Source organism: Chlorocebus sabaeus, chromosome 10 (assembly GCF_047675955.1).
Source record: "Chlorocebus sabaeus isolate Y175 chromosome 10, mChlSab1.0.hap1, whole genome shotgun sequence".
Lineage (NCBI taxonomy): Eukaryota > Metazoa > Chordata > Mammalia > Primates > Cercopithecidae > Chlorocebus > Chlorocebus sabaeus.
In genome coordinates this window covers 90,433,492-90,459,813 of record NC_132913.1, presented here as the reverse complement: position 1 = coordinate 90,459,813, position 26,322 = coordinate 90,433,492, and the positions used below count along the sequence as shown (strand labels likewise).

General features: G+C 42.1%; 1 protein-coding gene across 5 annotated transcripts in view; it reads right to left on the bottom strand.

Moving 5' to 3' along the window:
* The window catches only part of NBEAL1 (neurobeachin like 1), a 212,748-nt gene extending 210,458 nt beyond the window's left edge, over positions 1-2,290 (bottom strand). For all 5 annotated transcript variants that reach the window (XM_038001729.2, XM_073019947.1, XM_073019948.1 and 2 more), the window contains exons 1-2: positions 2,168-2,290; positions 694-974 (exon numbers count right to left, since the gene is read on the bottom strand). In XM_038001729.2, the coding sequence (XP_037857657.2) occupies positions 694-744 (51 nt within the window). In that variant the 5' untranslated portion in view covers positions 745-974; positions 2,168-2,290. The remainder of the gene's footprint in view (positions 1-693; positions 975-2,167) is intronic.
* Between the last annotated feature and the right edge of the window lie 24,032 nt (positions 2,291-26,322).

The following is a 26,322-nucleotide window of genomic DNA, read 5'->3' as shown; positions in this document are numbered from 1 at the left end:
AGCTATCAAGTAAAAATTCACATAAAGACAAGGAGGGGAAAGAACATTATTTCTGAGTGACAAAAATATTAAGGAGTAAAAATGGATAAAAGTATGCACTTGAGTCAGGTAGTACTGTGTTTCTCTGCTACTCACTACTCCTGTAACCCTTGCATCAGTTTTCCCATCCGTAAAGGGGATGATCACAATATTCACCTCACAGTATTGTGGTGAGAGGAAATGAGACAATGCTCAAAGAGTGCTAACTTAGTGGCAGTCACACAGTACGCAGTTCAATCAATAACCTTGTGATGCAATTTCAAAGGTTCATTCCAAGAAAAATGCTTAATGCCCTTCTCATAAAAATGTCTCTATCCTACACTCACTTGTGGGAGAAAATGAAAAACACAAACAAAAATAAAAATATTTTATTTTTCTCTTAAGGGCATAATTTTACTTATATAATTTTAGGATCATTTGGGGATAAGTATCAAATAAAAGCCACACCCTACAGTTTTTAACAGTATGCCAATATTGTATGTGTGTTCAAACCTGAAAAAGAGGAAAACAGAAAATCCTTTAAGTGCTTTTAAGTTTGGGGTTATTCGTATGACTAAATACACTATTATCTGTTAAATAAAGTGTTAATACTGCCAGTCACAAATTTTATAATAAAGTATTTTAAAACATAAAAATAAAAAGGAAAGCAATTACCTTTGTACAATAAAGCATCCAAAGTTCAAAGAGCCTCTCTCTGGATGCCATTCTGGCTTTTCACTCTGGCACTTTAAGTTTTCCTTAAAAAATTATGTTCAAGACTACAGCATGTTCATTTTATTTTCCAAGTTTTTCAGCCGTTACAGTAAAGCTCATAGCAGTAAGGAAAGCAAAAAGAAGTGAAACAAATGGACTGTCTTCTGGTTAAAAACAAAAAGGCAATTTCAGCAGTCACTCCAACATATCTTCATCGGTGGTAGTTGGGCAATTAAATAAATCTGTGAAAGAGAAAAACATCCACAGGTTAGAAAAAGAGGCCGTATTAAAAAATCCAGCCTTATCAGAAACGAAAGAAGATATATCTTCTTCACTTTCCACAAAAAACCCCCTATACTTTCACATGGACTGATTAGATTTCATAGAAACTTGTGTTTCAGGAAGACATTACAGCTAACACAGTATGTCACATCATAGAATCCTCTAGGGCAGACAGACTCCTAGAGATGGGTACATGTTCATAACCAAAAATGCGTCCAGTGAGAATAAGGAACAAGACTTCCTTCCCACGCATACCTTTTCTACAGACACAAGGAAAAGGTCCACATCTCAGACATTTCAAATACATCAAAGCTCTTAGAATGTTCTTGTTCTAGTCTCCTCTTCAAAGTTGTTGGGGCCAGGCGCGGTGGCTCACGCCTCTAATCCCAGCACGTTGGGAGGCCCAAGTGCGTGGATCACCTGAGGTCACGAGTTCGAGACCAGCCTGGCCAACACAGTGAAACCCTGTCTCTACTAAAGAAATACAAAAAATTAGCCCGGCGTGGTGACGGGCAATCCCAGCTACTCAGCTGAGGCAGGAGAATTGTTTGAAACCGGGAGGCAGGAGAATTGTTTGAAACCGGGAGGCAGAGGTTGCAGTGAGCCGAGATCGCGCCACTGCACTCCAGCCTGGGCGACAGAGCAAGACTCCGTCTCGGGGCGGGGGAAAAAAAAAGTTGTTGGGACTGTTTGCTATGTTGCAGGGCAGGGCGTGGGGGCGGGGGAGGAATTCCCAGTTCGTTTGTTCTAACAATCCTCGGAGAGTGGAAGTCCACCCGCCCACCTGGCCTCTCCACCTCTCCATCCAAGAGAAGTGGGCACGCACGCACCGGAGAGGAACTTTCCGAACAAGCGTCCAGGTGTTTGGGGGAATCTTTAAATTTCCTCCTCGCATCCCAGACAACCCAAACAGAGGCAAACTTAAGGTGTGCCAAGCTGCCAAGAGAAGCTCTAGAACTGAGGAACGCGGACTCGGCGTCTCCCGACCGCGATCCCAGCCTGCACTACAGTATCCAAACACGCCCGGACAGCCTAGTACACTCACAGCCGCCCCTCACTCTGCAGACCCTCCACCAGCAAGCACCGGGGCCCTCCCATTTCTCGCCATGCCGCCCCCTCTTCCCAACGGCCCGCTCCCCATCACCGCGCTCACATTGGGTGCCGCGCCGCAGCCGCCGCCCCGCCGCCGTCTAACTGCTTCCCTCGCCCCCTTCCCAAGGCGAAGCCCCGTGTCACCCCGCAGCCAGGAAGGCGGCGGGCGGGCGGGACATGGGGGCGGGGCGCGAGGCCGGGAGGAGCCGGGGGCGGGGCTGCCCCCGTGGCTAATCATTTCGGCCGCTGAGGATTTACCCAGCCCTCGGGCGGCAGCTGTTCAATGGTCGCGTAGGCTGGGGATGGGCGGGGTGACTTGAAGCCCCGCCCCAGCATACCTGCGCAGCCGCAGTCGACAGGCTCTGGCTGCCCATCCCTTGGCGGGCGCCGGCCGCGGCCCTGGAGCCAGCCTTCCCTCAGCTGGACTAGGAGGAGGGCTGACGTGCTGACGTCTACACCCGCCCCGCTTTTCGCTGATGGCGTCATTTCCGTCAGTCATCTGAGGGCGTGAGACCCTACCGTGTTAAAGGGGATTTTGTTTTGACTTATTTGTAGAACCGAGATTGGTCCTGGGAATTTAGAGTAATGTAAAAAGACAAAACACACACACCAACCCCCCCACCAAGAAAAATATCCTTTTCCTTTTGTGCCTGCTTTCGTCGTCACCGAGTGTGATATCCAAAGGGCTTATTTTACCACCGAAGACTTAGAAAGGGTTTTGCTTTTTCAGAAAAGATGCAAAAGGCGTTTACTAGCTATAGACAACTTTCAGAGAGATTTTGTTTTGTATAAGGAAAAATGCGTAAGATAACTCACCTTTGTTAAACCTAAACATTTCCACAACTTTTTATTGTGAAAGATTTCAAGTATATTCAAAAGTAAACTAGTATTGTGGTAGAATTCTTAGTTTACTGTCACCCAGCTTCAAAAATGATCAACTAATGTCCCATCTTGTTTCATTTGTAACAACGATCCACAAATTGCCTGTGAAGAGCCAGAGAGTAGACGAGGCGCAGTGGCTATCGCCTGTAATCCCAGAATTTTGGGAGGTCGAGGCGGGCGAATCCCTTGAACTCAGGAGATCAGCTTGGGCAACAGAATGAGACCCTGTCTCTGCAAAAGAAATTTTAATTAGCTTGGCGTGGTGATACACGCCTGTAGTTCCAGCTACTTAGAAACTAAGGTGGGAGCATCGCTTGAGCCTGGGAGTCAAGGCTGCAATGAGCTCCGATGGCGCCACTGTACTCCAGCCTGGGCGACAGAGCGACACACTGTCTCAAAAAATAAAAATAAAATAAAAAGAGCCAGACAGTAAATATTATAGGCTTTGCAGCCCATTCTGGTTGCAACTTGCTTAACGAAAATCAAAAGAACAATATTTTACGATATGTGAAAATTAGACAAAATTCAAATTCGAGTTTCAGTGTCCTAAAATTTTATTGGAACACAACCATGCCCATTCCTTTAGTATCGTCTATAGCTTCTTTCACTCTACCATGGCAGAATTGAGAGTAGTTGCTTGCAAATTACGCCTTCAATTTTTTATCCTGAAATTACATTTTACATTCAGCACTTCTTGGTTATCCATTAGGCATGTGAAATTTATATGTCAAAACTTTGGGGGGAAAATATACTCTTCCTGTGGGATTCCCTATTTTAGTACTTAGCAACTCCATTCTTGCACAAGAACCTAGGAAGTGTGCTTGCCACCTTCCTCATGTACTTCACATCCAATCTAATCTTTTCAGCTATATCTCCAAAATATATCTAACCATCTCTCCACACTTTCTTCCTTAAATGGATGGTGGTAACTATTTAAAATAGTAGTAGTAACCACTATCTTTCTTTTCCTTTTTTATTTTTTTTTTTTTAATTAGAGGCAGGAGCTTCGTATGTTGCCCAGGCTGATCTCGAACTCCTGAGTTCAAGAGAGCCTCCTGCCTCTGCCTTCTGAAGTGCTGGGACTCCAGGTGTGAGCCATTGCACCTGGTCGTGGCTACTGTCTTTAAAATGGTTTAAGTTACTACAAAATATTTTCTAGCTTATTGTAGTAGCCTTCCAACGTGTTTCCCTGACTCTGCCCATGACTCTACCCCCAATCTATGGATTATTCTCAACACAGCAAACAGAGCGATCTTTTAACATGGAAGTAAGGTGTCACTTCTCTGCTAAAAAGCTTCCAATGGCTTCCCATTCCACTTTAAAAGGCCTGCAAGGACCTCCTTCATTTTTCTCCAACATTTTCCTCTCTGACTTCTCCAAGTATTCTGGCCTTTCTTACCTTACTTGAGACACGACTTCTTTGCTGCTTTTCAAAGGCACAAAGCACACTCCAGCCTTAGGGATTTTCACATGCTATCCCTTCTACCTGGATGTCTCTTTCCCCAGATGTCTGCACAAAATCTCTCTCTTTTTTTTTTTTTTTTTTTGAGATGGAGTCTCGCTCTGTCACCCAGGCTGGAGTGCAGTGGCATGATCTCGGCTCACTGCAACCTCCACCTCCCAGGTTCAAGCAATTCTCCTGCTTCAACCTCCCGAGTAGCTGGGATTACAGGCACCCACCACCACACCTGGCTAATTTTTGTATTTTTAGTAGAGATGGGGTTTCACCATGTTGGCCAGGCTGGTCTCAAACTCCTGACCTCAGGTGATCCACCTGCCTCAGCCTCCCAAAGCACTGGGATTACAGGCATGAGCCACTGCGCCTGGGCTGCACAAAATCTTTAAGAACCACCTTATCCGGGCTGGGTGCAGTGGCGCACACCTGTAATCCCAGCACTTTGAGAGGCTGAGGCAGGATTGCTTGAGGCCAGAAGTTCGAGATCAGACTGAGCACAGCAGTGAGACCCCCACCTCTATTTTAAAAAATGAGAAAAAAATTAGCCCAGTGTGGTGGTACTTGCCTGTAGCCCTACCTACTTGGGAGGCTGAGGTGGGAGGATCACTTGAGACTAGTTCAAGGCTGCAGTGAGCTATGATTATGTCACTGCACTGCAGCCTGGGGAAAAGAGCAAGACCCTGTCTCTAAAAAAGTGAACTAAAATAAAAAGAATCACCTTATCCGTGAAGCTTTCCTTGACCCTTCTTGCCAAAATAGCAACCTCTCTTCCTTCTTACTCTCTTTTTCACTGTAGAACTTATCAGCTGATATTAATATATCATTTGTTTGTCCAGTGTGTGTTTCCCCTAATAAAATATAAGCACCAAGAAAACAGGGACTTTGTTCACTGCTATATCTTCAGGTTCTTGAACAGTTCTGAAACACACAGTAGGAACTCAATAAATATTTCCAGACTAATATGAATGAAAGAAATTAGCTTTTTCACCATATGCCTCTATATCCCCAATCCGTCCAGTTTTTCTATAAACGGTTAATTTACAGCATGTTGAACTCTTCAAAAGACTACCACTATAAAACATAATCAATTTGTAAACTAGAGCAAAAAATGTGTTGTCTATAAACAAAAGTTGATAATATTGTACAACTTGCTTCTCAAACTTTCACGTGCATACTAATAACCTGAGGATCTTGTTAAAATGCTGATTTTGGTTCAGTAGGGCTGGGATTCAGTGGGTCAGCAGTCTGTCAAGCTCCCAAGTGATGCCAGTGCTGCTAATTCACAACCACACTTTGATAGTTTCCTACAGTTAATACAGAATGCATTTGGTTTGTTTCGGAGGCAGTACTGATAGATTTGCATGGATTCATCCATCTATTATCATTTTCTTCTCCTTGCATCTGACTAGTGACACAGATTTGAAGAGGTATAATCTGTGGCTGTGACACAAAACCAAACCAATTGCTACATATAGGCATTGAATCTCCAAGCATGACATTATTGCAGTTACAGCTAGAAAGGGAGAAATACATTGTCTAAGATGCCACGTGACAGTCCCTACCGGGGCTCAAACGATAGCAGTATTTTGCTTTGGTATCTATCATAGAGGCAGTCCTCAGCTTTGCCAGCAAATAGGAAGACTCCAGAGGACTGACCTTCAATAAACACACAAAAAACTAAAACATGTAACCTGTGTGTCCCTTCTTTCTGTCTCATAGGAGGTCTCAAGCTATGCATTGACAAGGAGAAACTCAGGAAACTTGCCCATATTGTCTCTAGGAGTCTACTAGTTGATTCTCTTTTCTGTATGATAATTAAACTAAGGCTGGTACCCATCAAACTTCTGTGAACCAGGACTATCACAGTTTAATATCTTCTTTCCCTTTTCCCTTAGACGAAATACCCAATGGATATTGGTAGAGCATTAAGTAGTTCTTTTTCTGAAGGGTGCAAGTGTTCCCTAAAGCTACAGAGAGTAAGGGGAGATGAGGAGTTATGCTTTTGTTTAGATAATTCTTTCCTTTGTACCACATACAAGGCAATAATTACAACACCTCACTGCATGGGTTTAAGTAAGCTGTCCCTCCTGGACAATCGCTAGTTTCTTAGTTCTCAGTTCTCTTGTGTCTCTTCCCCAAAGTCCTGTCTTTAAGCCATTCCCCTCTATAGTGTCCCCATTATACTCACAGAATAAGAAAGGGTGGATCCCAGCCCCTTCTTGAGCCTGGCAAATTCTGCTGCATTTAGGTAACATCTAGGTGTCAGCTAGATGCCAACATTCTTCCTCTGTTGAGTCTTCTGATGGCTCCCAGGAGTGGGGATAAGCTTTGGTTTCATGAGTGAGCCCCTCAACAACATTGAGATGTTTCTCTACCAATGAAACTACAGCTACTTTTTCTCCCAATGTACTTTAAGATAAACACATTTACCACCTTGAGAACATTTTCTTTCATAAGACTATATGACCCAGCAGCTTCTAAAATAGCCTGTCCTTTTGTGTTAAAAGTATATATCTGGTCTGATTTTCATGAAAAAGGCCTCCACATTAATTTAAATGGTCTTGCACTCAAATAGCATCTCAGTTTAAGTCAGAGCTATGAGTTTCAGTTCATCTCACCAGATACAACCTTAGAATGCCACTAAATTTATTAACAATGAAAAATATATCTGCCAGCTGGGCATGGTGGCTTATGCCTATAATCCCAGCACTTTGGGAGGCCGAGGCAGGTGGATCACTTGAGGACAGGAGTTCAAGACCAGCCTGGTCAACATGGCGAAACCCCATCTCTACTAAAAATACAAAAGTTAGCCGGGCATGGTGATGCACGCCTGTAATATCCAGCTACTCGGGAGGCTGAGGCATGAGAAATGCTTGAACCCAGGAGGCAGAGGTTGCAGTGAGTCAAGAACTTGCCACTGCACTCCAGCCTGGTGACACAGCAAGACTCTTTAAAAACAAAAACAAAAACAAAAAAAAACCTGGCAAGGCAATTGAACTACTCATATCTCTTGGTCAGGGCATTATCTCCCCATAGAAAAAAATGTGTAAGGAAGTAAATTATATTCTCAGGGTTGCTTTTTCATCATGAGTCAAGTAAAACTAACTGGATTAATGTGAAGGTAGTATCATCTTTTATAATAGCCTGCATGCAGCCATTTCCACTATGTACAGCCTGCCAATCGAAGCAGATACTTGGTTTGGTTGTGATAGATAAAGTGTTTTCCCTTGGGCAGATCTGGAGACATATGGTCAAGTTTTTGTTCTTTGACATTCCTTTCCTAAGTCCCGTTGAATCTCTCTCTCTTCTATCCACACTTTTTTAGTTAGCCTGTCTATATGCATTCAGATTTTCTGATCTTTTCTAAAAAACACCTTTGGTTTTGTTGATTATCTTTATTAATTTCCTGTTTCAATTTCATTTATTTCTGCTCTAATTTTTGTTACTTATTTTCTTCTGCTTACTTTGGATTTAATTTGCTCTTCTATTTCTAGTTTCCTATGGTACAAGCTTACTGACTTTAGATCTTTTTTTTTTTCTCTAATATTCAGTGCTACAAAATTCCCTCTGTTTTGGCTACATCCCTCGAATTTTCATCAGTTGTATTTTCACTTTCATTTATTTTAAAATATATTAAAATTTCTCTTGAGGTTTCTTATTTGACCCACGTATTATTTAAAAGTATGTTGTGTCAGCTGGATGCAGTGGTTCACACCTGTAATCCCAGCACTTTGGGAGGCTGAGGCGGGCGGATCACAAGGTCAGGAGTTCGAGACCAGTCTGGCCAACATAGTGAAACCCTGTCTGTACTAAAAATACAAAAAGTTAGCCAGTGTGGTTGTGTGCGCCTGTAATCCAAGCTACTCGGGAGGCTGAGGCAGGAGACTCTCGTGAACCCAGGAGGTGGAGGTTGCAGTGAGCCGAGTTCGCACCATTGTACTCCAACCCGGGTGACAGTGAGAGACTCCATCTAAAAAAAAATAAAAATAAAAATAAAATAAAAGTGTGTTGTGTAATCTCCCAAGTATTTTGGGATTTTCCAGCTATCTTTCTGTTATGGATTTTTAGCTTAATTCTGTTGAAGTCTGAGAGCAGACATTATATGATATGTATTCTTCTAAATTTGTTAAGATATGTATTATGGGCCAGGCGCAGGCTCATGCCTGTAATCCCAGCATTTTGGGAGGCCGAGGCAGGTGGATTACCTGATGTCAGGAGTTCGAGACCAGCCTGGCCAACATGGTGAAACCCCATCTGTACTAAAAATACAAAAAATTAGCTGGGCATGGTGGCAGGCGCCTGTAATCCCAGCTACTCAGGAGGCTAAGGCAGGAGAATCACTTAAACCCGGCAGGTGAAGGTTGCAATGAGCCAAGGTCGCATGCCATTGCACTCCAGCCTGGGCAAGAAGAACAAAATTCTTGCCTAAAAAAAAAAAAAAAAAAAAAAAAGATATGTATTATGGCCCACAATGTGGTCTAGCTTGGTGAATAGTCCTTGTGAGCTTGAGAAGAATGTGTATTCTGCTGTTATTGGATAAGTAGTCGACAGATGTTGATGTTACTGTTCAATTCAGCTATGTCCTTATGTCTGCTTGATGGATCTGTCTTTATATAATACAGGGGTACTTAAGTTTCCAACTATAATAGTGGATTCATCTATTTCTCCTTGGAGTTCTATCAGTTTTTGCCTCACATATTTTGATACTCTGTTGTTAGGGAAATAGGGAAATAAGTGTTAAGGATTGTTATGTCTTCTTGGAGAAATGACCCGTTTATCATTATGTAATGGTCCTCTTTATCACTGATAACTTTCCTTGTTCTGAAGTCTGCTTTACTTCCTCTTTCTTTTGACTAGTATTAATGTAGTATGTTTTTCTTTACCCATTTACTTTTGATCTATATGTGTTTTTATATTTAAAGTGGGTTTCTTGTAGATAATATATAATTGGGTTTTGTTTTTTGATCCACTATGTCTTTTAAATGACATATTTAGGCCATTAACATATAAAGTGATTATTGACATAGTAGGATTAATATATACCATATTCATTACTGTTTTCTATACATTGCACTTATTTGTTCCTATTTCTGTCTTTCACTCTTTTTCTGCCTTTTACATATATATATATATATTTTTTGAGATATGGTCTTTGTTGCCTAGGCTGGAGTGCAGTGGCGTGATCATGGCTCATTGCAGCCTCAAACTCCTTGGCTCAAGTGATCCACCCACCTCTACTTCCCAGGTAGTTGGCGCTACAGGCACACTCCACCATGCCCAGTTATCTTTTGTATTTTTTGTAGATACAGGGTGTTGCTGTGTTGCTCAGGCTGGTCCTGAACTCCTGGATTCAAGTGACCCTCCCACCTTGGCCTCCCAAAGTGGTGGGATTATAGGCGTGAGCCATGGCACTCGGTCAGTGCCTTTTAAAATGTTAATTATTTAATATGATTCCATTTCCTCTACTTTTGTAGCATATCAGTTTTACTTTTTTTTAAATTTTTTTTGAGACGTAGTTTTGCTCTTGTCGCCCAGGCTGGAGTGCAGTGGCACGATCTTGGCTCACTGCAACCTCTGCCTCCCAGGTTCAAGTAATTCTCCTGCCTCAGCTTCCCAAGTAGCTGGGATTACAGGCGCCCACCACCATGCCTGGCTAATTTTTGTATTTTTAGTAGAGATGGGGTTTCACCTTGTTGGCCAGACTGGTCTGGAACTCCTGACCTCAGGTGATCCACCCACCTTGGCCTCCCAAAGTGCTGGGATTACAGGTGTGAGCCACTGCGCCTGGTCCAGTTTTACTTTTTTTTTTTTAACCTTATTTAGTGGTTGTCCTAGAGTTTGCAGTATACATTTACAACCAGCCCAAGTTCACTTTCCAATAGCACTATACCAATTCACAGATACTGCAAGAACCTTACAACAAAACATTCCTAATTCCTCTCTCCTGTCCCTTATGTCATTTCTGCCATTCACTTACACATAAGCAATTGTGTGTATATATACACACACAATTACATTGTTGCCTAGTATTATTTTGAACAAACTTGTCTGTTAGATTAACTGAGAATAAGAAAAATATGAGTTTATATTTTATATTCACTTATTATTTCTCTGATGCCCTTCATTTATTTATGCAGAGAGTTTCTGACCTATGTGTCATTTTCCTTCTCTCTCAAGAAGTTCTTTTAATCATTTCTTATAAGGAACATTTGTTGGCAACAAATTCCCTCAAATATTGTTCATCTGAGAAAGTCTTTATCTTTCACTTTTATATGATAATCTTACGGGATATAGAATTCTAGGCTGCTGTTTTTTTTTTTCTCTCAATATGTTAAATGTTTTACTCTACTCTCTTCTTGATTGCATGATTTCTGATGAGAAGTTGGATATAATCCTTATCTTGCTCCTACACAGAAAACTGTTTTCCTCTGGCTTCCTTCAGGATTTTCTCTTTATCTTTGATTTTCTGTAATTTGAAAATGATAGCCTAGGTGTAGTTTTTTTTTAACCACTTATCCTGCTTGGTGTTCTCTGTGCTTTCTGGATCTCTGCTTTGGTGTCTGTTGCCAATTGGGGGAGATTCTCTGTCACGATTGCTTGAAATATGCTGCGCTTCCTTTCTTTTTTTTCCTTCTGGTATTCCTATCACACACATTTATACCTTTTGTAGTTATTCCACAGTTCTTGGATGTTCTGAATCGTTTTATTCAGTCTTTTTTCTCTTTTCTTTTCCATTTTGAAAGTTTCTATTGACATATTCTCAAACTCAGAAATGTTTTCTTAGCCATGTCCAGTTTACTAATGAGCTCATCTTCATTCAGTCTACTGAGGAGGACTCTTCATTTCTGTTATAGTGTTTTTGATCTGTAGCATTTAAAAAATTTTTAGAATTCACATCTCTGTTTACATTGCCCATCCGTTCTTGCATGCTCTCTGCTTTATCCATTAGAGCCCTTAGCATATTAATCATAGTTGTTTTAAATTCTCAGTCTGGTAATTTCAACATGCCTGTCATACATGAATTTGGTTCTGATCTTTGCCTTATGTCTTCAGGTTGTTTTTTGCCTTTTAGGATGCTTTGTAATAATTTTTTTTCTTTCCTTTTTTTTTTTTTTGAGTTGGAGTCCCACTCTGTCGCCCAGGCCGGAGTGTAATGGCACAATCTTGGCTCACCGCAACCTCCGCCTCCCGTGCTCAAGCAATTCTCCTGCCTCAGGAGAATTCTCTCCCGAGTAGTTGGGATTACAGGCACGCGCAACCGCACCCGGCTAATTTTTTTTTTTTTTTTTTTTTTGAGACGGGGTCCCGCTCTGTCGCCCAGGCTGGAGTGCAACGGCGGGATCTCAGCTCACTGCAAGCTCCGCCTCCCGCGTTCACGCCATTCTCCTGCCTCAGCCTCCCGAGTAGCTGGTACTACAGGCGCCCGCCACCACGCCCGGCTAATTTTTTTGTATTTTTCAGTGCAGACGGGGTTTCACCGTGTTAGCCAGGATGGTCTCAATCTCCTGGCCTCGTGATCCGCCTGTCTCGGCCTCCCAAAGTGCTGGGATTACAGGCATGAGTCACCGCGCCTGGCCCTAATTTTTTTTTTTCAGTAGAGATAGGGTTTCACTGTTGCCCAGGCTGGTCTCCAACTCCTGACCTCAGGTGAACTACGCACCTCGGCTGGGATTATAGGCGTGAGCTACCGTGCCCGGCCTGTAATTTTTTCTTGATAGCTGAGCATGATGTACTGGGTAAACGGAACTGCAGTAAATAGGCCTTTAGTAATGTGGTGGTAAAATGCGGAGGAAAGGGAGGCTTCCCATAGTCTTGTAATTAGATCTCTGTCTTTTAGTGAGCCTGTGCCTCTGAACTGTGCTTTTCAGTTTTTTCCCCACCATAGCTGGTACAGGATGATTAGTATGTGCTGCGGTTATTTCCCTACTCCCACGTGGACGTCTAGAGTGGCATGGAGTTGGGTATCTCCCTTCCCCTAAGTCGGTTAGGCCCTGGTAAGGCAGTTTCTCTTGATGGCGGGCCTTGTTAAGAAAAATAGAATGGCTGGGTGTAGCGGCTCATACCTGTAATCCTAGCGCTTTTGGAGACCAAGGCGGGAGGATTACTTGAGCCCAGGAATTTGAGACCAGTCTGCGCAACATAGTGAGACACTGTCTCTATTAAAAACAAAAACAAAAACAAAAAACGGCCAGGCGTGGTGGCTCACGCCTGTAATCCCAAACACTTTGGGAGGCCACGGTGGGCGGATCACTTGAGGTTGGGAGTTTGAGACCAGCCTGACCAACATAGTAAAACCCCGTCTCTACTAAAAATACAAAATTAGCCTGGCGTGGTGGTGCATGCCTGTAATCCCAGCCACTTGGGAGGCTGAGGCAGGAGAATCGCTTGAACCTGGGAGGAGGTTGCAGTGAACCGAGATCACGCCATTGCACTCCAGCCTGGGCAACAAGAAAGAAACTCTGTCTCAAAAAACAAAAACAAAAACGGAATACCCTGAGGTTTTGTTTGTTTGTTTGTTTGTTTGTTTGTTTTGAGGTGGAGTTTTGCTCTTGTTGCCCAGGCTGGAATTCAATGGCGTGATCTCGGCTCACTGCAACCTCCACCTCCCGGGTTCAAGCGATTCTTCTGCCTCAGCCTCCCAAGTGGCTGGGATTACAGGAACCCGCTACCACACCTGGCTAATTTTGTATTTTTAGTAGAGACCGGATTTCACCATGTTGGTCAGGCTAGTCTCGAACTGCTGACCTCAAGTGATCCACCTGCCTTGGCCTCCCAGAGCGCTGAGATTACAGGTGTGAGCCACCGCACCTGGCCACCCTGGTTATTTTTAAGTGGGTCCTTTTTTTCCTTCCACCTGCTGGAAACAAGGGGGAATTCTTCTCTAATACTTACCATAAGAACCTGGTCAAGTTCCTAGAGGTAAAACTCACAGGAGTGTCGCTGCTTGTACATAACTTGCCCTCCCTCCCTCAAGAGCTTTTTACTCTCAGGCATGTCCACTCTGAGCCTCCGGTAATTTGTCAGTTGTTCAGGTTTTCCTACCCTCATTCCAGTTCCTGTGGCGATTTATGCTCTCTGTATTTTTTTTTTTTTTTTAATGCTCTCTGTATTTTTACTCTCTCTTTCTCCAAGTTTGGTGGCAGGGGTTTACCCTGTGACTTCATTTCTCTGATGGATCTAGGAAGAACTGTTGATTTTTCCATTTGTTCAGCTTTTTATTTGTTGGGAGAGTCTTCCAAGCTCCTGGACACCAGAATTGCTGTCCATACCATACCACACAGTTGTCTAAGCTACAATGTCAGACATGCTCATGAAAACACTGTGATTAGGCCGGGCACCGTGGCTCAAGCCTGTAATCCCAGCACTTTGGGAGGCCGAGACGGGCGGATCACGAGGTCAGGAGATCGAGACCATCCTGGCTAACATGGTGAAACCCCGTCTCTACTAAAAATACAAAAAACTAGCCAGGCGAGGTGGCGGGCGCCTGTAGTCCCAGCTACTCGGGAGGCTGAGGCAGGAGAATGGCATAAACCTGGGAGACGGAGCTTGCAGTGAGCTGAGATCCAGCCACTGTACTCCAGTCTGGGTGACAGAGCGAGACTCCGTCTCAAAAAAAAAAAAAAAAAAAAAAAAAAAAGAAAACACTGTGATTATGATTATATTGACTGGAATGTGGATGTTATCAGAACTCCTCAGCTACCCATTTACAGACTCTTTCATTAAAGTGGATTGTGAGGCCAGTTGTGGTGGTTCATGCCTGTAATCTCAACACTTTGGGAAGCCGAGGTGGGAGTCTCACTTGAGGCTAGGAGTTTGAGACCAGCCTGGCCAACATAGCAAGACTCTGTCTCTATGAAATAATAAAAAAAATAGCCAGGCATTGTGACTTATTCCTGTAGTCCCAGCTACCTGGGAGGCTGAAGCAGGAGGATTGTTTGAACCCAGGTGTTTGAGGCTGCAGTAATGCATGATCATGCCACTGTACTCTATCCTGGGCAACAGAGTGAGACTCTGTCTCAAAAAAACTAAAACTAAAATAGATATGTATTCTTCTGTAGAATCACAGAACTAAACAACTGGACGTTACTGTAGGTATCATGTAATTTAGTGGCCCCATTTTAAATATTAAAAAATCAAGGCCTGAATCTCAAATCTAACCAAGTCTCTAGACCAGTGCTGTCTGATAGAACTTTCTGCAGTGAAGGAAATGTTCCACATCTGTGCTGTCAGTACAGTAGGCACTAGCCATATATAGCTATTAAACAATCGAAATGCGGCTTATGCAACTGAGAAATAAATTTTTAGTTTTATTTAATTTTAATGTACCTAGCCACATGAGGTTAATGGTTACTGTACTGGACAGTGAAACTCCAGAGCTAATTTGCATTGTAGGAAACACAGGGGATAGAGGATGGGGAGAGTTGAGAGATACCACCAAGTAATTTGTATACTTAGGAAAGCTTTCCAGTGGAGAGTGTATCTGAGCTATGTCTTGAAGGAATGTTAGAATTCCAGTGTCCAGAAAGAAAGAATAATTGTGAAAAGAGAATGCCCTGGGTAAAAGCTTGACTTCTGAGAAAATTCTCTTCTGTGTTTTGAGAAAACCATAACTTATTTGATGAGTCTATCTGGCGTAGAAGTAACAAGGTGATCAACTTGGTTGCAACCAACTCACCATGGGTCCCTGAATAAAGCTCAATAATTTACATTTCACTTTGTGTAAAATTAAAGATTTATGCAGGGATGTAACAAGATTAAGAATCTATTTACTGTACTAGACATTGTGATATCTTCCCCAAGGCAACATGTAACCGTGTGTGTGTGCGTGTGCACACACACATGCACACACACAAAACACAGTAATTAAAATTAAGTTGAAACATGAAAGAAGACCACTTCACTTTCATTTGTAATAAACTTCCCATGCTGGCTGGGAAGTTAATTGACAGTTAAGATTTCCACATTCCACAGTAGGAAAAATTATTTAATCAAGAGAAAAAAATGAGTTACTGGAAATTCTTGTTTAAAAATTAGCATTTTCTCTTTTTAAATTCTTCTTTCCAAATGTGAAGAAAAGAAAAATTTGAGACTAGGGACATTTGTTCTCCTAAGAAAACAACTTTCGGCTGGGTGCGATGCTCACGCCTGTAATCCCAGCACTTTGGGAGGTCAAGGCAGGCGGATCACGAGGTCAAGAGATGGAGACCATCCTGGCCAACATGGTGAAACGTCGTCTCTACTAAAAAAGAAAAAAACAAAAACAAAAACAAAACGCTGGGCGTGGTAGCGCGTGCCTGTAGTCCCAGCTGCTCGGGAGACTGAGGCAGGATAATCACTTGAACCCAGGGAGGTGGAGGCTGCGGTGAGCCAAGATTGCCCCATTGCACTCTAGCCTGGAGTCAGAGCAAGACTCTGTCTCAAAAAAAAAAAAAAACAAAAAAAACACAAAAAAGCAGCTTTCTCGAAGTTCAACCATTCTAGTTCAAATTTAAGTGAATCGATATCTGAGATCTCTTGTTATGCATCAAGGAACATTATTTTTCCTTACAGCATTATAATACTAAAATAATTAAAAAGAAAAAAAACCATAAAAAAACCTTTGTGTAATCTCTACCACTGTACCTGCTCATCTCAATTATCTTCCCTTCGTTTTCCATAGTAAGAGCAAATAATGCACATTATTTCTTGACATTAATCTATCAGCATTCCTAGGAATTACGTCTGGCACTGTATTTTCTTTTTCCTTTCTTTCTTTTTTTTTTTTTTTTTTGAGACAGAGTTTTGCTCTGTTGCCCCAGGCTGGAGTCAGTGGTGCAATCTCAGCTCACTGCAACCTCTGCCTCCCGGGTTTAAGCGATTCTCCTGCCTCAGTCTCCCGAGTAGCTGGGACTACAGGCGCGTGCCACTATGCCCAGCTAATTTTTTTTGTATTTTTAGTAGAGACGAGGTTTCACCATATTGGCCAGGCTGGTCTTGAACTCCTGACCTCAGGTGATCCACCCACTTCAGCCTCCCAAAGTGCTGGGATTACAGGTGTGAGCCACCACACCCAGCCCCTAGTTTTTTAGATACTTGTTTGGACTTGTATATTCATGTAATTTATCAGGTAAGATAGTATCAGGTAAATATCTCCTTTTAGTTTTTCTGTTTGAGTAATAAAGCGATTAACAATTATCAATTTATTTGGAATTAAAATTATGAGATTTAGAATTTCTGTGGTAAATGGCTGTAACTATGACTCCGGGCTTTTTCATACCACATCAAAATTTTAACAGTAATAAAATAGGTAACACTTTTTTAAAAAGAATAGATCTGAGATCCAGTAGTTCCTACTTAAATTGACAGGGTGACACATATTAAGGCAGTCAACAGTGATTAAAATAGCAAATGTGCCACAATTTTTAAAAGACATCTCTGAACAAAGTTACATATTTTATTTCTTCTATTTTAGAGCCAAGATCTTGCTCTGTTGCTTAGGCTGAAGTGCAGTGACAGGATCACACCTCACTGCCATCACACCCAGCTGATTTTTTAATTTTTTCTAGAGATGGGGGCTCACTATGGTCGCCTAGACTGGTCTCAAACTCCTGGCCTCAAGCAATCCTCCTGCCTCGGCCTCCCAAAGTGCTGGGATTACAGGCATGAACCACCACACCTGGTCTCCTATTTTACTATAATGGATTTAATATAGGGGAAAAGATCTTTGTTTATTATTACATTCCCATATTTATTTTCTGCCAAAAGGATCATTAGATTGTTTATCATATGATTCATCACCATGAAATAGATTAGTAAATCAAGAAGATTATGGTTTTTCAGCTGTGAATAATCAGATGAAAAATGGTGCCCTAGAGAAATAACAAATAAGGCTGTGGAGAAAAGAGAATGCCTATACACTGTTGGTAGGAATGTAAACTAGTTCAGCCACTATGGTTAGCTGTTTGGAGATTTCTCAAAGAACTTAAAACAGAACTACCATCCAACCCAGCAATTCCGTTACTGGGCATCTATTCAAAAGAAAATAAATCATTCTACCAAAAAGACACATGCACTTGTTATGTTCACTGCAGCACTACTCACAATAGCAAAGACATAGAATCAACCGAGGTACCCATCACGGTGGACTGGATAAAGAAAATGTGGTACATATATACAATAGAATACTACATAGCCATAAAAAAGAAGGAAATCATGTCCTTTGTAGCAACATGGATGTAGCTAGACGCCATCATCCTAAGTGAATTAACATAGAAACAGAACGCCAAATACTGCATGTTATCATTTATAAGTGGGAGCTAAACGTTGGGTACTCGTTGACATAAAGATGGCAACAACAGACACTGGAGCCTACTAGAGTGGGGAAGGTGGGATGGGAGAAAATGCTGAAAAACTATTGGGAACTATGCTCACTTCCTTTGGGACCGGATCATCCGTATCCCAAACCTCAGTATCACTCGATATACCTATGTAACAAACTGCACTTGTACCACCTGAATCTTAAAGTTGAGGGCGGGCCTTGGTGGCTCAAGCCTGTCATCCCAGCACTTTGGGAAGACAACTTGAGTTCAGGAGTTTGAAACCAGTTTAGGTAACATAGTGAGACTCTGTCTCTACAAAAAATAAAAAGTAAGAAATTTAGCTGGGTATGGAGGTGCACATCTGTAGTCTAAGCTACTCAGGAAGATGAGGTGGAAGATCCCTTGAGTCCAGGAGGTAGAGGCTGGGGTGAGCCATGATCACACCACTGGACTCCAGTCTGGGCAACAGAGTGAGACCCTGAGTGTAAAAAGAAAAGTTGAAATTATAAGAAAAGGAAATAAGTATGAATGAACCAAAAGTTTGTTTCAGTATACATTTAGAAGGAAAAGGACAGAACATTTAAGAAAAAAATTGGTTTTTTTTTTTTAAACTAGTTTTTTAAATTTCCCAATGAGAAATCAAAGAGTCTCTGTAAAGGACATGTCCTTATTTGAATATTTTTTAGAAATAAAAATGACATCACAAAAGCCTAGTTTCCCAATTATATCTCTTTTTGTTTGCAGTTATCCACTCTTATCCTACTAAAAGATTTTGGATGTTATAGTGGATATTGAAAGATCACTTTACTATTAGAAAAAGAGAACCACTGGGGTGGAGGTAGAATGGGGAGTTATTGTTTAATGCATAAGAGTTTCAGTTTGGCATGAAAAAAATCAGGAAGTGGATAGTGGTGATGGTCGCACAACAGTGTGAATGCACTGAATATCAATGAACTGTATACTTAAAACTTTTTTTTTTTTAGACAGAGTCTTGCTCTGTCACCCAGGCTGGAGTACAGTGGTGCAATCTTGGTTCACTGCAACCTCTGCCTCCCAGGTTCAAGCAATTCTCCTGCCTCAGCCTCCTGAGTAGCTGGGACTATAGGCACGCACCACCATGGCTGACTAATTTTTGTATTTTTTAGTAGAGACAGGGTTTCACCATATCGGCCAGGCTGGTCTCAAACTCCTGACCTCAAGTGATCCACCTGCCTCAGCCTCCCAAAGTACTGGGATTACAGGTGTGAACCACTGCGCCTGGCCTTAAAACTTTTTTAAACCGAATGTTTAATACATTTGTAGGGATAAAAAGAATGCAACAAGAATTAGAATTTTGTAATTACATTAGACATTTATATAGAACATGTTTCAGCAGGGCTTAGCGGCTCACCCGTGCAATCCCAGCATTTTAGGAACTCAAGGCAGGAGGATCACTTAAGTCCAGGAGTTCCAAACCAGCCTGGGCAACATGTCGAAACCCTGCCTCTACAAAAAATACAAAAGTTAGCCAGGCGCAGTGGCATATCCAGCGACTCAGGAGTCTGAGGCAGGAGGACCACTTGAGTTGAGGAAGTCAAGGCTGTAGTGAGCTGTGTTTGTTCCACTATAGCCTGGATGGCAAAGCAAGATACTGTCTCAAAAATTACAAAAATAAAATAAAATAAAATAAAATAAAAGTTTAATAATTACTACTCTTATGGACAAGCAGCTTCATTGTGTTAGATGGTAATTATATCTTTATGTTTCACATCATTACCACCCCCCAAAACTCCACCCTTCATTTCACTGCACAGACTCACTGCACTGTTTCACAGTTAAAACTCTGCTCCACTCCAATTAGAAGAGCCCAAAGAAATTAGAGCAAACAGTAGTCAAATTCATAGGCATGAATGACAGAGAACCAAAGATTTTAAAGTACTGATTTAGTAACAAGAGCATCTACTGGCACAAACCTTCTATTTAATCATATTACTAAAACAGCAATAATAGAAACAAAACGTACATTAATGAAAAAGGAATTCAGGAGTGAAGTCATTAAATATAACTAACATTTTATTTTTTTTTTATTTTTTATTTTTATTTTTTTGAGACAGTCTTGCTCTGTCACCCAGGCTGGAGTGCAGTGGCACGATCTCGGCTCACTGCAAGCTCCACCTCCCGGTTTTACGCCATTCTCCTGCCTCAGCCTCCCGAGTAGCTGGGACTACAGGCACCCGCCACCTCGCCCGGCTAGTTTTTCGTATTTTTTAGTAGAGACGGGGTTTCACCGTGTTAGCCAGGATGATTTCGATCTCCTGACCTTGTGATCTACCCGTCTCGGCCTCCCAGAGTGCTGGGATTACAGGCAACAACGTTTTAAATATGGATTCCATCAATTTCCTGATTAGTATCAGGTAAATACCTAATTCATCAATCCTGAATTCTGATCTCAGAGAAAAAGGTCAGAGAGGATTACAAAGAAGGTGCTTCATATTATCAAGTCCTTTTTTTGTTTTTGTTTTTTTGAAACAGGGTCTTGCTGTGTTGCCCAGATGGAAATGCAGTGGTATGATCTCTGCTCACTGAAACCTCAGCCTCCTGGGCTCAAGCAATTCTCCCACCTCAGCCTCCTGAGTAACTGGGACCACAGGTGTACTGCACTACATCCACTAATTTTTGTATTTTTTGTAGAGATAGGGTCTCATCAGGCTGGCCAGGCTGGTCTCGAACTTCTGGCCTCAAGTGATCACCTGCCTTAGCCTCCCTTGATATGGTTTTGCTGTGTCCCCACCCAAGTCTCATCTTGAATTGTAACTCTCGCAATTCCCATATGTCGTGGGAGGTAACTGAATCATGGGGGTGGGTCTTTCCTGAGCTATGCTCGTGATAGTAAATAAGTCTCACCAGATCTGGTTTAGAAAAATGGGAATTTCCCTGCACAAGCTCTCTTTGCCTGCCGCCGTCCAAGTAAGATGTGACTTGCTCCTCCTTGCCTTCTGCCGTAATTGTGAGGTCTCTCCAGGGTAAGTCTATTAAACCTCTTTTTCTTATAAATTGCCCTGTTTCAGGTATGTCTTTATCAGCAGCATAAAAACCAACTAATGCACTTCTGAAGTGCTGGGATTACAGGTGTGAGCCACCATGCTGGCCATCAGGTCCATTTTCAAAATGATGAAATCCTTTAGAAAAATCACTTTAGTCTTTTTATCAGAGATTTCTGTTGGCCCTTTTGTTGGTAATCCATTTATGTCTGCATCCCTACAGTCTACTTTGCCATCTACTTTGCCATTGGATTCCTGAATAGCTTTACTAGGCCATAAATGATGAAGAAAAGGAGAAATCAGAGAGTATGTGGATGGCTCCAGGAATTTTTTGTAGATCCAGCTCAGGGCTAGAATGATGATTCAAAGAATGCACACCATTGTCCCAGGCTTGAACTCCTAGACGTGAGAGCCCAAGCTCTCCATGTGATAAAACTACTCTCCATGTGAAAAAAAAATAGAGAAAGAAATTTGACCCCTCTGATACTAAAGGAGAAGGCGGGACTCAACTCTGGACCAGATCGAAGACTGGCTGACACAAGGAAGAGGTGAAAGCACTTCTCCATAAAACACAGCCACCAGTGCCATGACAGTTACTCATTCCATGGCAACGACCTGGAAGTTACCACCCTTTTTCTAGAAATTTCTGACTAACCTGTCCCTTAATTTGCATGTAATTAAAAGTGGGTATAAATGTGACTTCAGAACTGCCCCTGAGCTGCTACTCTCCACACAATGTCTATAGGGTGGCCCTTGAATTCCTTCCTAGGCAAAGCCAAGGACCTTCCCAGGCAGAGTCCCAATTTTGGGGCCCACCTGCCATGAAAAACCGTATGCAGGAAACCACTCTAGGTAGACAGTAGACCGTTAAAAAAAAAAAGGCAAAACTGTAAAGCTTTTAGTAGATCGTATCTGCATGATCTCTGGATAGGAAATTTTTTTTTAATTGTAAAATACATAAGATAAAATTTGCAGCCCATGTGGTAGCTTCTAATTCCAACACTGTGGGAGGCTGAGGTGGGAGGATCCCTTGAGGCCAATAGTTCAAGGACAGCCTGGTCAACATAGGGAGACCCATGTCTCTACAAACATTTAAAGAAAAAATTATTGGCCAGGTACGGTGACTCACACCTGTAATTCCAACACTTTGGGAGGCTGAGGTGGGCAGATCACTTGAGGTCAGGAGTTCAAGACCAGCCTGGCCAACATGGTGAAACCCTGTCTATACTAAAAATACAAAAATGAGGCAGGCACAGGGGCAGGCGCCTGTAATTCCAGCTACTTGGGAGGCTGAGGCACGAGAGTCGCTTGAACAGAGGAGATGGAGGTTGCAGTGAGCCAAGATCACGCCACTGCACTCCAGCCTGGGTGACAGAGCAAGATTCAGTCTCTAAATAAATAAATAAATGTATTCTTCCTTATGATGAATTTTAATAGTTCATGAATTGTTAAGAGTTAAATCTGGTTATAACATGGTCTATGGAATAAAAAGTCTCGGGTTCAGATCCTAGATTCTTGGCTTTCTAGATATATGATCTTGGGCAAGGTATTTAATCTTTTTGAATTTATTTGCTTTTATATAAAACTGGGGTAATAATATTCAGGCTGGATGTGAGGATTAAGTTATAAAGCATCTGGCACTCAAAAAATGTTATCTAGCTGGGCATGGTGGCTGACGCCTGTAATCTCTACAATTTGAGAGGTCAAGGTGGGAGGATCACCTGAGGCCAGGAGTTGGATGCCAGCCTGGGCAACATATTGAGAGACCAGTCTCTACACAAAATTTTAAAAAGCAGGTTAAGGGCTGGGTGCAGTGGCTCATGCCTGTAATCTCAGCACTTAGGGAGACCGAAGTGGGCAGATCACCTGACGTCAGGAGTTTGAGAGCAGCCTGGGCAATATAGTGAAACTCCGACTCTACTAAAAATACAAAATTAGTGGGGCGCGGTGGCGCATGCCTGTAATCCCAGCTATTTGGGAAGCTGAGGCAGGAGAATCATTTGAACCCAGGAGGCAGAGGTTGCAATGAGCTGAGATCGCGCCACTGCACTCCAGCCTGGGTGACAGAGTGAGACTCCGTCTCAAAAAATATACATAAAAAATAAATAAAAAGCGGGTTAAGGTGAGAGGATAGCTTGACTTTAGGAATTTGAGGCTGCAGTGAGCCATGATCGCCCGAATGCACTCCAGACTGCGACACAGAGTGAGACTCTGAATTTTATTTTTTCAAAAAGAAAAAGTTATCTATTATTTTATGGAACTTTGTAAGTAATATATGTTAAATGAAGAACATCTTTACTTTCCAGCATTGTTGACAGTCCAAATGCTGCTAAGCTTGGGGAAGGGTAGGCAAGTTAAAAGGAAAGTACACGTTGCTAGGTAGCAAGTCATTAGGTAATTCTTTTTGTCGTTGTTGTTGTTTTTGAGATTGAGTCTCTGTTGCCCAGGCTGGAGTGCAGTGGTGTGACCTTTGCTCACTACAACCTCCGCCTCCTGGGTTCAAGCAATTCTCTGTCTCAGCCTCCCCAGTAGCTGGGATTACAGGTGCCTGCCACCATGCCTGGCTAGGTAATTCTTTTTTACACTACCGTTTGAAATACTAAGGTTTGTATTGTAGGTTTTTTTTTTTTTGACAGAGTCTCCCTCTGTTGCCCAGGCTGGAGTGCAGTGGTGCGATCTCGGCTCACTGCAAGCTCCGCCTCCCCAGTTCACACCATTCTCCTGCCTCAGCCTCCCTAGTAGCTGGGACTACAGATGCACGCCACCACGCCCGGCTAATTTTTTTTTTTTTTTTTTTTTTGAGACAGAGTCTGGCTCTGTCGCCCAGGCTGGAGTGCAGTGGCCGGATCTCAGCTCACTGCAAGCTCCGCTCCCGGGTTCACGCCATTCTCCTGCCTCAGCCTCCCGAGTAGCTGGGACTACAGGTGCCCGCCACCGCGCCCGGCTAGTTTTTTGTATTTTTTAGTAGAGACGGGGTTTCACCGTGTTAGCCAGGATGGTCTCGATCGCCTGACCTTGTGATCCGCCCGTCTCGGCCTCCCAAAGTGCTGGGATTACAGGCGTGAGCCACCGCGCCCGGCCTAATTTTTTTTTATTTTTAGTACAGACGGGGTTTCACCGTGTTAGCCAGGATGGTCTCGATCTCCTGACCTTGTGATCTGCCCGCCTTGGCCTCCCAAAGTGCTGGGATTACAGGTATGAGCCACCACGCCTGGCTGTATTGTAGGTTTTACATATGTTACTGAAAAAATAAATCATTAAACATATTGTCATTCGCTGTGTAATTTTATGTCTATGTACAAGTCCATGCAATATTTCAGAAGTTAATATAATTCCCTTTTTATAACAAGTGATTCTGTGCATTTCTGCTCATTTTCTCTTTAAAATAAATGTCTTCAATCCTTTATTATGAGCAGAATTATTTCAAATCTAGGCCAAGTAAGGAAATTTAAGAATCTAAGATATAATGTTTGCGGCTTAATCTCAAATATAAAAGTTACTCACCTAAGTATTAGTAGTAGCAGTCTGATACTATCTGCAAGTTCTTATGTCTATATAATTTCAACTCAAATTATTTATACATGTAATACTAATAAACATGTCACTTATTTCCTATAATTCAGTGTCTTCAGCTATTAAATAAGAAAATAATATTTACACTTGGCTCTATCCACAGAAATTTTGTGAAGAAAAATTGAGCAACATGTATACACTTTGAAATAAAAATAAAGTAACAAATCCTATCTTATGAGAAAAATACAAAACTCAAATGATATATAGTATATATAACACGTTTTTCTACAAACCATGCTTCAATGCTGTCATGGCATACCAACTGATAAACTGCTCTGATAGTTTCCTAGGACTGAAGGTCATTTCGTATCTGCCCTGGAGAATACAAGAATAGCTACAGTTTTAACTATTAGTACAGCAGTAAAAACACACAAGGTTTTCCTTGCATGCGACTCTGGATTTGATTCAACTTCTGAAAAATCTTACATCCTTAGTTTACCTTTTTAAAAGTTCTTCAACTCATCCCAGTATTGCTAATGTAGTATTTCACAAATGCTGTCTTATTCATTGGCTTGATATCTCTGACTTTTAACTACTTAATTCAACTGCTGTAATTTGAATTATTTTGCTCCGTCTTTTCAGTTTAATGTTCTAATGTTTTAAGTATAAATGTTTCTCAAAGTGCCCTGGCATTGAGAGTCAAGAAGAGAAAAAAGGGAAAAGATACTATTCCACTGAAATTTGTATTAGCAACCAGCTGGCTTCCTCAGAGTTCCTCCTAAAATTCATTAACCATCATTGACATCATTCAAACAAATGAATCCATGCTGCTCACCCTAAAGCACAATGCATGGATTTGCCTGTGTGAAGCCACATGATCTCAAATCAGCATCTTCCCTGTGACCTTCAATTTGGTGTTCCTATTTGAACCCACTGTTTTCAGTCTTTTTTTTTTTTTTTTTTTTTTTTAAAGACAGACTCTCACTCTGTTGCCCAGGCTGAAGTGCAGTGGTGCGATCTCAGCTCACTGCAACCTCTGCCTCCTGGGTTCAAGCAATTCTCCTGTCTCAGCCTCCTGAGTAGCTGAGATGACAGGCGCCCGCCACCACACTCAGCTAATTTTTTTTTTTGTATTTTTAGTAGAGACCGGCTTTCACCGTATTAGCCAGGATGGTCTCCTGACCTCGTGATCTGCCCACCTCGGCCTCCCAAAGTGCTGGGATTACAGGCGTGAGCCACTGCACCTGGCCAAATTTTTCACTTTTTAAATTCACCTTTGAAACGAGTAGGCAGGTTGTAAAGAATGGGGGATTTCGTGTCCATTTCTTTTTAGATGAAGAGGTCCAAAGTGGTCAATAATTTTCCCCAGGTCATCTGGAAAGGGCAGAATTGTCTGACTCCAAAGTCTTAAAAAGATATTTACTTAGTGTCACTATTGAATCACATGTAGTTACCCAATCACTTTAAATGTACCTAAGATTATCAAATAATTTGTTCTGATATGAAAATTGAAAATTAAGTGGAACATAGAAGAAAATCTAGTTATGACATTAGACAAGACAGTGACATTAAGTTTAAATCTGGATTGTCAAACACAAGGTAAGTTTCCCTTGAGTTGATCAATTTAAGTTAAATCAAGTCTCTAACTGAATCATACAAAAATGACCAAAAATGTTCACCAAACTTAGGGGCATATGTTTATGATGATCGAACTTGTAGGTTTTGTGGTTCACATGAAAATCCACTTTAGGAAGTCCAAAGAGCCACATCAAAAAGATAGCCATCTTCCAGAGCAGCTAAAATTCAGATACCCCTGTATAATAAAGAACTATTCAGAGACACACATCATGCATTAAGATAAAGAACTGGCCGGGCGTGGTGGCTCGCGCCTATAATCCCAGCACTTTGGGAGGCCAAGGCGGGTGGATCACCTGAGGTCAGGAGTTCGAGACCAGCCTGACCAATATGGTGACATCCTGTCTCTGCCAAAAATACAAAAACTGACCGGGCTTCATGGCGTGCGCCAGTAATCCCAGCTACTCAGGAG